Here is a 13,790-nt window from a genome sequence, read left to right as displayed (position 1 = left end):
TTTGACTCTAAACTTTACTCCCATCCTTTAAACTGATATATTATTAATTTTAAAATGTTAACATGAAGGAAAATAAACCAGGATAGAGAGGACCAGTGTGGCTTGAAACATAAAACATATTTTTCTTATGAAATCTTTATGGTATGTGTGATTAGGGGTGTGACAGGGGCGTGGCTTAAGTGTCCCTCTTTCTCATCTCAAAAAGTTTTACACTTAATATGACTTCCTGCATATCAGTGATGCTGATTCCGGACCCTCACACAAGGAAAGCAAGCACTGTATCACTGCTGAAAGTGAATTATATCCTACAATCCACATCAAGCCAGCAGCCACATGGCTCTGTGACGTCACGCAGTTCTTTCAGGCCGCGGGACCGCGTCTACTTAGGATGGAAAACTACAAACCCCGGCATGCACCTCGCCGGCTGCTTTCTGCTCTTCCGCCAGCAGGTGGTTTCTGTCAGCTGTAGACCGGAAGTGGCGGAGTTCCCTGAGTTTAGCAGGAGGAATTGGGTGTTGGGTATGTCGGGGCTCAGCGCCCGGGAGAAGGAGGGCTGCCGGCGGCTGCTGGAACTGCTGGACAGCCCGGATCTGTTCTCTGTGGTGGAGACTGTCACCAACCGCCTGATCCAGGTCTTCAGCCGGGAGGGTGAGGCACTGCCTGATGATCAGCCCCCTTCCCCATCACTGCCTGTATAGTGTACACTCCAATGTATCCTAAATGCTATATACAGCTCATGTATCATGTATACACCCCAGTATGTCCTGTGTGCACCCAATGTATCAGTTATATTATCCAATATATACTGTGTACACTCAATATGCCTTGTAGACATGCTGTATACTGTGCATACATAGCAATATATCCTCTAAACCACAGTGTATAGCCTAGATCCCATATAGACCACAACGATTCCTGTATAACCCATAAAATATAGGTTTACACCCCAATGTATCCTTAAAGAAAACCTGAACTGAAAATTAAAAGTCAAAATAAGCATACACAAGTCATACTTACCTCCTATGTAGTCTACTCCTCAATCTCTTTTTCCTCTCCTGCATCCTGTTTGTCCACTGTGATCAATGGAATTCTCTGTCCTCCATTTTGAAAATGGCCATTACACCATAACGGCTTTCTGGCCAGCACACAGTTAAACTGTAACATTGCCCATAGGGAAACCTGGACACATCAGTTCTTCTCTCAGCTGTAACTGACAGCAACTGATCTATAACGGAGAGCAACTGATATATTTCAGTTCTGACAAAATGTTGTCAGAACTGAAAGGGATCATTGTCAGAAGAAAATGGTGAGCTTCTGAGAGGAACTGATGGCAAGGTAACTATGTAATGTTCATTTGAAGTTACCTCGAGTGTTTATTTTAAATAATTTAACTCAGTACAGGTTCTCTTTAAAGGAAACCAGAGACCAGATCATATAAAGTTTTATGCATACCTTGGGCTTCCTTCAGCCCCATCCGCACGGATCGCTCCCACGCCACTGTCCTCCGCCTTCTCCAGCTTCAATACCGGGTCCTGTAACTTCAGCCAGTCGCGGCCAATCTGATGCAAGAGAAGTGCTTTCTTTACTGCAGCCTCCGACGTAACTCACCTGAGGACGGCAGCGTGGGAGCGATCTGTGCAGATGGGGCTGGATGAATCCCCGGGTAGGTATAAATCTTTTATGTGATCTGGTGTCTGGTACACTTTAAAGCGGACCTGAACTCAGAACTTCCTCTCTGCTCTAAAAGATAAGCAACAGTATAATAACCTTTAACCTGAGATGTGTTTGTCAAACCTTAGGACATAGAGGCATGTTCTGTGTACAATGACCTGCCTCCGTGTCCTTCTATTGAGGCCCCCCCCCCCCCCCCGGTGCTCTGCTGTCCACCCTTAAAAAAAGCCTCAGGCTGGCGACAATCTGCTTAGCTAGTCTGCTATTTGCGTAACAAGAGGAATAGGGGCGCAGGGTACAGCCGGTATATGGCTGATCCTGCTGCTGCACAAGTCACGGCCATGTTAAATACTATTCCCCCTCCAGGCCGCCATAGATGGTGGGGAAAGCAATAGCTGGAAGCCGAATTATTGTGTTTTAAAAGTAACTTCAGCTCTTCTGACGGCGCCGAAGTTGCACCCTGTGCGCCCAAGTCTCCTGCGCTGGATTCACTGTGTTCGCCTGCTATTTAGCCGCGCTTGTCACTCATCGCCGCTCCCCCGCCTGTGTCCCTTCCCTCCCGCCTCCGTAAGCTTCCGATTGGAGGAAGCTTGCGGGAAGGGAAGGGGCACAGACAGGGGAGCTGTGCAATTAAGGAGGCAGGGGTGCAGTGATGAAGTGACAAGCGTAGGTAACAAGCAGATTGTCGCTAGCCTGGTACTTTTTTTTTTTTTTAAGGGGGGGACAGCAGAATCTGGGGGAGGTGGCTGGAGGCACAATAGAAGGGCACAGAGGCATGTCATTGTACACAGAACATGCATCTGTATCCTATTGAGATTTGACAAACACACCCCCTGTTCTCTTTAAAGAAAAATATTTTTGCTACAGCTGATACAAATCCTGCAATAAATCTGCAGTGTGTGTGCTTTCTCGGGAGCAGGCATAGGGTTAACATACATCCTTTATTCAATCCAATAAATACTCTGTACACCAAATATAAAATGTGTGCACTCCAATATGTCTTATAAATAACCCAGCATATCCTGCATAAATGCAATATACCCTGCATACATACTGATATACCCCAGTGTGCCTTGTATACAGCCTATTATTATTATTTAGTATTTATATAGTGCCGACATCTTCCGCAGCGCTGTACAGAGTATATTGTCTTGTCACATAACTGTCCCTCAGAGGTGCTCACAATCTAATCCCTACCATAGTCATATGCCCAGTGTATTGTAGGCTAGGGCCAATTTTTTCGGGAAGCCAATTAACCTATCTGTGCCTATCTGTTAAGTTCCCCAGAGCTGCTCCACGCTCTGTACACGTGCTGCTGCTCCACGCTCTGTACACGTGCTGCTGCTCCACGCTCTGTACACGTGCTGCTGCTCCACGCTCTGTACACGTGCTGCTGCTCCACGCTCTGTACACGTGCTGCTGCTCCACGCTCTGTACACGTGCTGCTGCTCCACGCTCTGTACACGTGCTGCTGCTCCACGCTCTGTACACGTGCTGCTGCTCCACGCTCTGTACGCGTGCTGCTGCTCCACGCTCTGTACGCGCGCTGCTGCTCCACGCTCTGTACGCGCGCTGCTGCTCCACGCTCTGTACGCGCGCTGCTGCTCCACGTCCTGTACGTGAGCTGCTGCTCCCCGCCCTGTACGCGCGCTGCTGCTCCCCGCCCTGTACGCGCCCTGCTGCTCCCCGCCCTGTACGCGCCCTGCTGCTCCCCGCCCTGTACGCGCCCTGCTGCTCCCCGCCCTGTACGCGCCCTGCTGCTCCCCGCCCTGTACGCGCCCTGCTGCTCCCCGCCCTGTTACGCGCCCTGCTGCTCCCCGCCCTGTTACGCGCCCTGCTGCTCCCCGCCCTGTTACGCGCCCTGCTGCTCCCCGCCCTGTTACGCGCGCTGCTGCTCCCCGCCCTGTTACGCGCGCTGCTGCTCCCCGCCCTGTTACGCGCGCTGCTGCTCCCCGCCCTGTTACGCGCGCTGCTGCTCCCCGCCCTGTTACGCGCGCTGCTGCTCCCCGCCCTGTTACGCGCGCTGCTGCTCCCCGCCCTGTTACGCGCGCTGCTGCTCCCCGCCCTGTTACGCGCGCTGCTGCTCCCCGCCCTGTTACGCGCGCTGCTGCTCCCCGCCCTGTTACGCGCGCTGCTGCTCCCCGCCCTGTTACGCGCGCTGCTGCTCCCCGCCCTGTTACGCGCGCTGCTGCTCCCCGCCCTGTTACGCGCGCTGCTGCTCCCCGCCCTGTTACGCGCGCTGCGGCTCCCCGCCCTGTTACGCGCGCTGCGGCTCCACGCCCTGTTACACACACTGCTGCTCCACGCTCTGTACACAAACTGCTGCTACATCCAAAGTCAACTGTAGCAGGCAAAGAAAGGAGGCAGTGCTGTTAGCTGCAAGATGCCTGCAGATAATATTCTGGTGTCTCACCTTGTGCCTGTCCCCAGATATGGCAACCGCCCTGGTCTGAGGGGGGATTCTGGGCAGCTGTAATCCCACCTGAACTTGCCTATGACACAGGAGGTAGAAGTTGGGTGTAACAAGTGACAGCTTCCAGAGGGTGTGTTTATTCTGTGACTTCTACTTACTGCTGCCAAGTGAAGCTTATTTGTGAGGTAGGAGAATGTTTTGTTTATTAATAGATTAGGGAGGAATATAAGGTACAGTGTTTATGAGGTGGTGTTAGTTTGGCTGTTTAGGAGTTGGTGTATTTTGAGGGCCTGCTTAAAGTGGACCTGAACTCTTGCACAGGACAGAAGGAAAACATAGAGGAATGCACCCTGTGTGTATTTAGAGATTAGCCTGTCTAATTCCCCCTCATCTGTGCTAATCACAAGTTTTAATTTGATCCCTCAGCTGTGTGAGCTGGCTGACAGCTGATTATTGCAGGATTTGTATTAGCTGTAACAAAGAAATGTTTTTGTTTAAAGGGTATTATGCTGTTGTGTATCTTTTAGCAAAGAGGAAGTTCTGAGTTCAGGTCCGCTTTAAAAGAAACCCAAGGTTTGAGACCTGTGGAAACTGCCATATTCATTTCCTTTTAAAGAGTAACTGTCGGGCATAAAATAAAAAATCAATTCTTTATTTTTATCTGGTAAATTCAGGTCCACTTTAAACCCTACTGAGCAGGGCTGCCAGGCAACTGGTATTGTTTTAAAGAGGAGCTGTCAGCCATACTATCTCAGGAAAAAAAAACCACATATATAAGTAGATAAATGCTTGCTCTAGTTACATAACACATGTATTGCACTGTCCATGTTATGATTCCTGTGAATTTTATAAAGGAAAAGTAGAGAATCCTATTCTAGACGGTTTCCATATTTACTGTGGCTATTTTGAAGCCAGTTGTGATGTAATATCTGCCCTTAGTCTCCTCTGCCTGATTTGCCAGCCCTTCACTGTAGAAAGTGCATTGTTTCAGCATGAGAAATATTAGCCAATCAGAAAGGAACAAGAGGTGTGGGAGGGGAAAACAGGAGGGAAAGAGGCTTCAGCCAATCAAGCTGCATTAGTTAAAGTGGACCCAAACTAAAAATACAAGATTTCAGAAATAAAATCTATTTTCTAAGTTATAATAATAAATAGCAGCCTTTTTTCAGCTGCATGATGACAAATATAAAATATTTTACATTTATTGGAGGAACCCCTCCCTTCCTTTCAAATTGCCGGGATTTTTCCGGCAAACTGGTGGAGTAGATGGTGTCTGGCAATGGAGGAATTGCTAATGGCTGCCCCCAGTATAACCCTAGCTATGAAAAGAGAAGGGTGAAAAGCATGCACTGAAATGCTCATAGGCTTGAAGGAGTGTTTATTTATCTTTGTATGTGTCAGAGTAGTGCAACTAAATATTTTTAATTAAAAAAATGTTTGGTTTGGGTCCGCTTTAAGTCTGAGGGGAAGTAGAGAAGCAAAAGAGGACAACCCAGCATGCCCTGCAACTTCTATTTTGTGTACCAAATTTTCTGTGTACCAAATAAGTCATGTAAACTGGGGAATGATAATTTATCAACAAGAAAAGTAATAGTGATTTTAACTTTTGGATTGCCTGATTAGCTTCCTTATTACTTGTTTACCAACTAAAAATAAAGAATTGATTTTATGCCCGACAGTTACACTTTAACAGTCTGTGCTTTCAAATGGGCTTATATGCTTACCTACCATAGGCAGTCATGTGACACAGGGGAGGATCAAATTACAACTTGAGATTAGACACAAATAAGTCGTAAACATGCTAAACTCTCTGAATACATACAGGGTGCATTTCTCTATGTGTTCTTTTATTGCGCTACAACCATGACATTAATTGACACGCTCTTTAATTCAAACTTATCAGTGTATATGTAATGTCACCCCCTGGATTTGATTTTTTTTCTAATTTATCTCATGCTGGTTTTCTGGATATAATTGACCCCTCTGCCTTGTTGATCTCTTTTAGAGGCCATTGACGCCATATTAACATACAGCAAGAATTCTGCAGAGCTGTTGAAAAGGCGGAAGGTTCACCGCAATGCTATATTTAAGTACCTGGCTGATGAGAGAGTCCCAGTGCCGCCATCTTGCGAAAAGCATCAGCTGATCCAGTGCGCCATTGACCACTGGGCGGGGCCAGGCGTTCAGAGGACACAGTCTCCTGGGAAACAGGTGAGCAAAGTAACTAGTGACAGTGTCGCTAGGGGGATCACTTGTGTTGCGTGACTCGCGGTTTAAATAGTCTTTAAGAAACACGTTTCTTCTGTTACCATTACAATCAAGAATCCCCATCAGATGTACATTTTTTAAACATCTGAATTGAAGTGCACTGTGTGCTTTTCTGGAGTACAGTAGAAATGATTACAGCAGGGTCTCGGTTATGCGATGGCAGGGATTCCATGATGATGGATATGTGTAATTTCTGGTTGCTTGAGAGTTCAAGCAACCGGGGGCTAGGGCTGCAAGGTTTTTCGGTTTAAAACCGAAACCGCGGTTCGTGTCAAGACGATCTGGTGATCGTCAGTATCCTCGGGTTTTTTTTTATAGTGCCCGCCCGCTGCCCGCACGCTTCTCTGGCCCGGCTACCGCTGTGCGCGGATTGGCCAGAAGCAGTAAATATGTATGTGTTAATGGGCGGGGGGGGGGGGGGGGCGGATCCACTCGAGCGACCGGCCGGGCACACACAGCTTTACCAATCGCTGGATAGCGATGGAATGATGGCAGCGGTAGGCGGAGCTATACGCTCTGTACAGCTCCGCCTACCGCTGCCGTCATTCCATCGCTATCCAGCGATTGGTAAAGCTGTGTGTGCCCGGCCGCCCGCTCCAGTGGATCCGCCCCCCGCTCATTAACACTAATACATATTCACTGCTTCTGGCCAATCCGCGCACAGCGGTAGCCGGGCCAGAGAAGCGGGCGGGCACTATGGAAAAAAAACAGAGGATACTGACGATCACTACATCGTCTTGACACCAACCGCCCCCACCATTCCCCCCCCGCGCTCCCCGTACGCCCCATCAACCTGACAGTGACAGACACTGACCCCGCCCCCCACTAAAGCTTGTTTTTTAAAAAAAATCGTGAATAAATTACAATTTCTGAGAGAAAAATCGCAATTTCGATTTTTACCTAAAATCGTGCAGCCCTACCGGGGGCCTCATCATAACATTAACCTCCCCCCAGAGAGCAAGTGCAGAGCAGCGGAAACAGTGGAGAGCCTGCACATTGCCACATTTTCCTGGCTTATGTGCATGCTTGCGTGTGCGCACCTACCGCAATGCATGCCGGGAGATGTAGTCCGTGGATGCGAGTACTACCGCAATGCATGCCGGGAGATGTAGTCCGTAAATGTGAGTACTGCTGCAATGCATGCCGGGAGATGTAGTTCGTGGATGTGAGTACTACCACAATGCATGCCGGAAAATGTAGTCCGTGGATGTGAGTACTGCTGCAATGCATGCCGGGAGATGTAGTCCGTGGATGTGAGTACTGCTGCAATGCATGCTGGGAGATGTAGTTCGTTGATGTGAGTACTGCTGCAATGCATGCCGGGAGATGTAGTTCGTGGATGTGAGTACTGCTGCAATGCATGCCAAGAGATGTAGTCCGTGGATGTGTGTATTGCTGCAATGCATGCCGGGAGATGTAGTCCGTGGATGTGAGTACTGCTGCAATGCATGCCGGGAGATGTAGTCCGTGGATGTGAGTACTGCTGCAATGCATGCCGGGAGATGTAGTCCATGGATGTGAATACTACTGCAATGCATGCCGGAAGATGTAGTTTGTGGATGTGAGTACTGCTGCAATGCATGCCGGAAGATGTAGTTTGTGGATGTGAGTACTGCTGCAATGCATGCCGGGAGATGTAGTTCGTGGATGTGAGTACTGCTGCAATGCATGCCAGGAGATGTAGTCCGTGAATGTGTGTATTGCTGCAATGCATGCCGGGAGATGTAGTCCGTGGATGTGAGTACTACTGCAATGCATGCCGGGAGATGTAGTCCGTGGATGTGAGTACTACTGCAATGCATGCCAGGAGATGTAGTTCGTGGATGTGAGTACTACCACAATGCATGCCAGGAGATGTAGTTCCATGGATGTGAGTACTGTTGCAGTGCATGCCAGGAGATGTAGTCCGTGGATGTGAGTACTGCTGCAATGCATGCCGGGAGATGTAGTCCGTGTATGTGAGTACTGCTGCAATGCATGCCAGGAGATGTAGTCCGTGGATGTGAGTACTGCTGCAATGCATGCCAGGAGATGTAGTCCGTGGATGTGAGTACTGCTGCAATGCATGCCGGAATATGTAGTTTGTGGATGCGAGTACTGCTGCAATGCATGCCGGGAGATGGTCCGTGGATGTGAGTACTTCAATGCATTCCAGGAGATGTAGGCCATGGATGCAAGTACTGCTGCAATGCATGCCGGAAGATGTAGTCCGTGGATGTGAGTACTGCTGCAATGCATGCCAGGAGATGTAGTTCCATGGATGTGAGTACTGCTGCAATGCATGCCGGGAGATGTAATTCGTGGATGTGAGTACTACTACAATGCATGCCAGGAGATGTAGTCTGTTGATGCGAGTACTGCTGCAATGCATGCCGGGAGATGGTCCGTGGATGTGAGTACTTCAATGCATTCCAGGAGATGTAGGCCATGGATGCAAGTACTGCTGCAATGCATGCCGGGAAATGTAGTCCGTGGATGTGAGTACTGCTGCAATGCATGCCGGAAGATGTAGTCCGTGGATGCGAGTACTGCTGCAATACATGCCGAGAGATGTAGTCCGTGGATATAAGTACTGCTGCAATACATGCTGGGAGATGTAGTCCATGGATGAGTTCACCTCTATACTCACATTTATGGACTACATCTCCCGGCATGCATTGCGTAGCGAGCGAGTGCTTAACACTGCTGGGAAAATGACAATTCGGCACCTGCGGTCGGTCGGTGGAGAAGATGGTGGATGCCATTCTGGCTGGGAGCCAGAGGAGCAGCACCCTGTAGGTTAATAATGCTGATCACCGCACCCCCCACATCCCCAACGGCACACTCCATTAAGAACCTCCCTTGGTGGAGGGTTCAGTTACAAAAAAAAATATCCAGTGCTCAGTTTGCTTTAACGCTAATTCTCTCTGATCCTTCTAATCTATCACCTATACTTGCCTTTCGAATTGGAAAGTCCAGAGAATCGCTTTTGCATGCTTCTGTGTCCAGATGAAAACCAGTGTATTGTAAGATTGGTGTAAAAGTGGCCATATATCTTTTCAACGTGGAGGTGGATCAACCATCCAATTTGATAATTATTATTGAATCGGATACAAATCTGTGCCGCCAAGAGCATGCGTAATTGATTATGCAACCAATTTGCTGAAATTGGTTGCATGTATCGATCAGACATGCTGCAAGATGTCGGGCCGCCATGGCAGCGGTAACGTCGAGCGATATTGGGACACAGTACCTGCGATCTGAGAGAGATCTCTCTCTTGATAGAATCTGCTCATCCTAGAATCTGCTCATCATCACTCGTTGTATGGACACCTTTTGGTCTGTTTGTTTTTTATCCTTGCATCGTCCTACCTTCCAGGACTGATGATATTGCTTGTTATCTCTTTCAGGTATCAGAAGGAGGTGCGTCTGAACTTCATCCTCTTGACTATAAGCTGCTTGGCGAAAAGTTCTGTGAGTGGTTCTATCAACTCCTGAACTCCCAGAATCCTCTCCTGGGGCAGAAGGGAGACTGGGGTCCTCAGCACTTCTGGGACGACGCTGTGCTTAGGTTTGTTTACAAAGCGGTGGAAGCCGCCAAGGAGGAACACCACGGGGCTCAGATGGCGAGTCTGCGGCTGCTTGCCCTCACACGTGATGAGAGACTGATATTCAACCCCAACCTCGACAGCAGAGGACTGAAGTGTGTGTCTTCCCCCCACGGACTGGTGGTTGTGGCCGTCGCCGGTACGGTCCACAGGGACAATGTCTGCTTGGGATTATTTGAGCAGATCTTTGGACTAATACGTTGTCCGATTGGTAAGAACTGGAAGATCAAACATGTGGATCTGAAAGTCTTGGGACAGAACGCTCTGGGCACTGAGCAGACAAATTGTTTGCCCTCTGTCAATTATCAGGATAGCGAGTTACAGGTTTACTACGCTGATTCTCTCCTACCCAGCCGGGTGGCATGAAAAAGTAGCCGGGTGGAGCGAGATGAGAGAATGCAGGGCCGGTGCTGCTCTGCACAACTCTGCTTACAGCTGAGGAGGAGGAGGTGAGCCAATGACAACCGGGTTGTCACTAAAACTAGCCGGGTGGAGCACCCAGCCAAAAAAGCCTCCCCAATGCATCGCTGAGAGATCCGGAGTGCTGGATCGTTACAGCACAGAACGTTGCTCTTCTCCTTATCCCACCTGCTGGAAGCTGCACCGTTGTCCCCCCTTTCCCCCTATCATGTAACAAAACACTTAAAGGGAACTAGAGACGAAGACTGCCTAAAAAATGAAAAAAAGATTTTATACATACCTGGGGCTTCCTCCAGCCCCATCTGCATGGATTTCTCCCACGCCGCCGTCTTTCGCTGCCTCTATCGCCGGCCCCGTCACTCCCGCCAGACGCGACTATTTTTCCGCATGTGCAGGGGCTCCCTCCGGCTCTTTACGCATGCGCCTGCGCAGTACGGAGGGAGCGGGGAGCGCACTGCGCTTGCGTCGACTGGCCGAAATGACGGGACCCGGTACAGGCGGCCAGAGGCAGCGGAGAAAGGTGGCGTGGGAGCGATCCTGGCTGATGGGGCTGGAGGAAGCTCCAGGTATATATAAATCTCTTATGTTCTTGTCTCTGGTTCTCTTTAAGCTCCGTTTACACTTAATCAGTTAGTACGTGTTTTTTTTCTTCCTTCTCCATAGCAGTACATTGTGAAAAAGTTTTCAGTTAAAACGTGTTAAGTGTGAACTTTGCCATAGAAAAACATTATTTTGATAGTCCGTTGTCCTTTCAGTTATAACTGAGAGCAACTGATTAAGTGTGAACAGGGCCTCACTAAACTGCAGTTGCTTAATCCAACGGCCAAAATAGTGTGCAAACACTTAAAGGGAACCGGAAACAAGTAAAATTATTTAAAATAAACACATGACGTAGCAGCAAATGAATATTACATAGTAACCTCACCGTCAGTTCCTCTCAGAAGCTCACCATTTTCTTCTAACAGTGATCCCTTCCAGTTCTGACAAGATTTTGTCAGAACTGAAATATACCAGTTGCTGTCAGTTACAGCTGAATGTGCAAGGTAATATCCATGTTTCCCTATGGCTCAAGTGGGTGATATTGCAGTTTACAGTGTGCTGACCAGGAAGCGGTTATGGGATAATGGCCATTTATTTTAAAAATGGAGGACGGAGAATTCCATTGATCACAGTGGACAAATGGGACGTAGGAGAGGAGAAAGCGATTGAGGAGTAGACTATACAGGAGGTAATTATGACCTGTGTATGGTTATTTTGACTTTTTTTATTTTCAGTTCAGGTTCTCTTTAAAGCAAATCTGAAGCGAAAAATAAACTTATGATATAATGAACTGTTTGTAAAGTATGGATATTAAATAGAACATTCGTAGAAAAGAAAAGATTCACATATTTTTATTTTAAGTTGTATAGCTTTCTTCATAACATTGCATCATACTGTCACAGTTGCAATTTAGAATCCACACTCTGTATTTTGAGCTGTAAAACAAGCAGAGCTAATGAGCATATTTGAACTGTTGTGCAGTAAAACCTTATCTCAAGCTGTCTTTCGTTGTTTAAGCTCTTCAGAAAACAGGACAGAATTAGGCTCTGTTCCCACTAGAATGGAGAATGGACATTTTTTTTTTCTTATTTTATAAATCTGCCGTTCACACTTGTCATGCTGCAACAGGTCCGCAGGATCCGTGGTAGTATAATCCTGGGAAGGTTGATGCGTCGCTCATTCTGCCCTGAGCGGCCGCCGGACCATTGGAGCAGGCATTAGACTGTCCGCCACAAGTCAAGTGGGAACCTAGCCTTATGCTGGGTACACACGGTACGATTTTCCGAGCGATAGATAGATCCGATTGATAAAATCCCTCATGTCCGATATTCCTCCCGATCGATTCTGTGCTGGATTTCTCATAGAAGTGAATGGAAAAAGATAAGATAAACGATTCTCCACTCCATTCTCTTATCTTCCTCTCGTTTTTCTTATCTTTTTTCCATTCACTTATATCAGTAATCGAGCGACATAATGATTTTAACGGGAGATCGGACATATCGGAAATTATCTATCGAACCATCTATCGGCGGCAGAAACGAACCGCGTATTCCCAGCATTAAACCAAGTTGGTCGACTAGCTCCGATACTCTTCCTGTACTCTTCCTGTACTTGTATTATATACATGTAGTAATGTTCTATTTGTTGTCCGAACTACACCTATAATTCATTATTTCATAAGTTTATTTTCGCTTCAAAAGTACCTGAGATCAGAAAAAAATGTGCGCATGTACAATAAATACATACATACCTGGGGCTTGCTCCAGCCTCCTTCAGGCTCATCGGTCCCTCGTTGTCCTCCGCCGCCTGCATTGTCTGTAATTATCCAGGTAATTCGGCCAATCGGCACAGACGCAGTCGACCCGCGCATGCTCCTTCTGTCGCCAGGAGCGTTCTGCACCTATGCAGTACTACTACAACGCTCTCGCTGGGAGGAACATAGGGGCCGGACATCCCTTTTAAACAATGCACATTGCCTAGCAGCCCTGCTGGTCTATTTGGTTGCAGCAGTATCTGAATAAAACCAGAAACAAGCATGCAGCTAATCTTATCAGATCTGACAATAATGTCAGAAACACCTGATCTGTTGCATGCTTGTTCAGGGTTTATGGCTAAAAGTATTAGAGGCAGAGGATCAGCAGGACTGTCAGGCACCTGGTATTGCTTAAAAGGAAATAAATATAGCAGCCTCCATATCCCTCTCGCTTCAGTTGTCCTTCAAAGCAGAACTACTGTCTTGCATAACATGCAAATAATAAACCTGACTCCTTTTTCACCACATACTCTCCAGTCTGCTTTTGACCCAAAATAAATTTCCACTATATAACGATCTTCAAGGAAACATGAGATGAGTTTCCCTGGTGTATTTGTACGTACCTGGGGCTTGCTCCAGCTCCATGAGGTGCGTGAGCTCCCTTGCCGATTCATCGTCTTCTAAGCTGCCGCCCCCCTCCTCCCCGATTCTGCACGTGCACTCTGTGCAGGCGCAGAATGTTCCCGGGGGCACACGCGCAGCTGGGCCGCAAATACGCAGGAGCGCATGACTGGCTTGATTACCGGGGAGGATTAGAAGACAACTGAGCGACCGGAGAGGACGGCAGGAGAGCCAACGCACCTTATAGGGCTGGATAAAGCACCAGGAAAGTATAAATATACCCTTTAATCCCATCTTAGGTACACTTTAATTTTTCACTCTGGTCATTAGATGTGGGCCATGTGATGCCGATAATTGGGACTTGCATGGAAATTCAATGTACTAGTAAACTTGTAATTTGTTGGGAGCTAGGGTCAGGCTATGTGAACGCAAGTGGAGGTTTCACAAAAAGCTTTGACTGACTTTTCTGTCAAAAGCCACAGGAACCGAGGCAGGAGGTTTTCGAGGAAACAAAGGC

At 47.9% G+C, this 13,790-nt stretch overlaps 1 protein-coding gene across 1 annotated transcript; it reads left to right on the top strand.

Annotated features, from left to right (window-relative positions):
• Nucleotides 1-470: 470 nt before the first annotated feature.
• C2H3orf38 (chromosome 2 C3orf38 homolog) lies at nucleotides 471-13,177 on the top strand. Its single transcript, XM_068270685.1, has 3 exons — nucleotides 471-648; nucleotides 6,090-6,295; nucleotides 9,742-13,177. The coding sequence occupies exons 1-3, from the start codon at nucleotides 522-524 to the stop codon at nucleotides 10,303-10,305; spliced, it is 897 nt and encodes a 298-aa protein (XP_068126786.1). The 5' UTR covers nucleotides 471-521; the 3' UTR covers nucleotides 10,306-13,177.
• Nucleotides 13,178-13,790: the final 613 nt, after the last annotated feature.

This window comes from Hyperolius riggenbachi, chromosome 2 (genome assembly GCF_040937935.1).
Source record: "Hyperolius riggenbachi isolate aHypRig1 chromosome 2, aHypRig1.pri, whole genome shotgun sequence".
NCBI lineage: Eukaryota > Metazoa > Chordata > Amphibia > Anura > Hyperoliidae > Hyperolius > Hyperolius riggenbachi.
Note: the sequence above shows the minus strand (reverse complement) of the source record. Positions and strands in the feature narration are given on the sequence as shown.

Coding starts and splice junctions, on each gene's coding strand:
- C2H3orf38 (XM_068270685.1), top strand. CDS start 522: ATGTCGGGGCTCAGCGCCCGGGAGAAGGAGGGCTGCCGGCGGCTGCTG. Junction 649..6,089: donor CCAGGTCTTCAGCCGGGAGG/GTGAGGCACTGC, acceptor GATCTCTTTTAG/AGGCCATTGACGCCATATTA. Junction 6,296..9,741: donor CACAGTCTCCTGGGAAACAG/GTGAGCAAAGTA, acceptor TATCTCTTTCAG/GTATCAGAAGGAGGTGCGTC.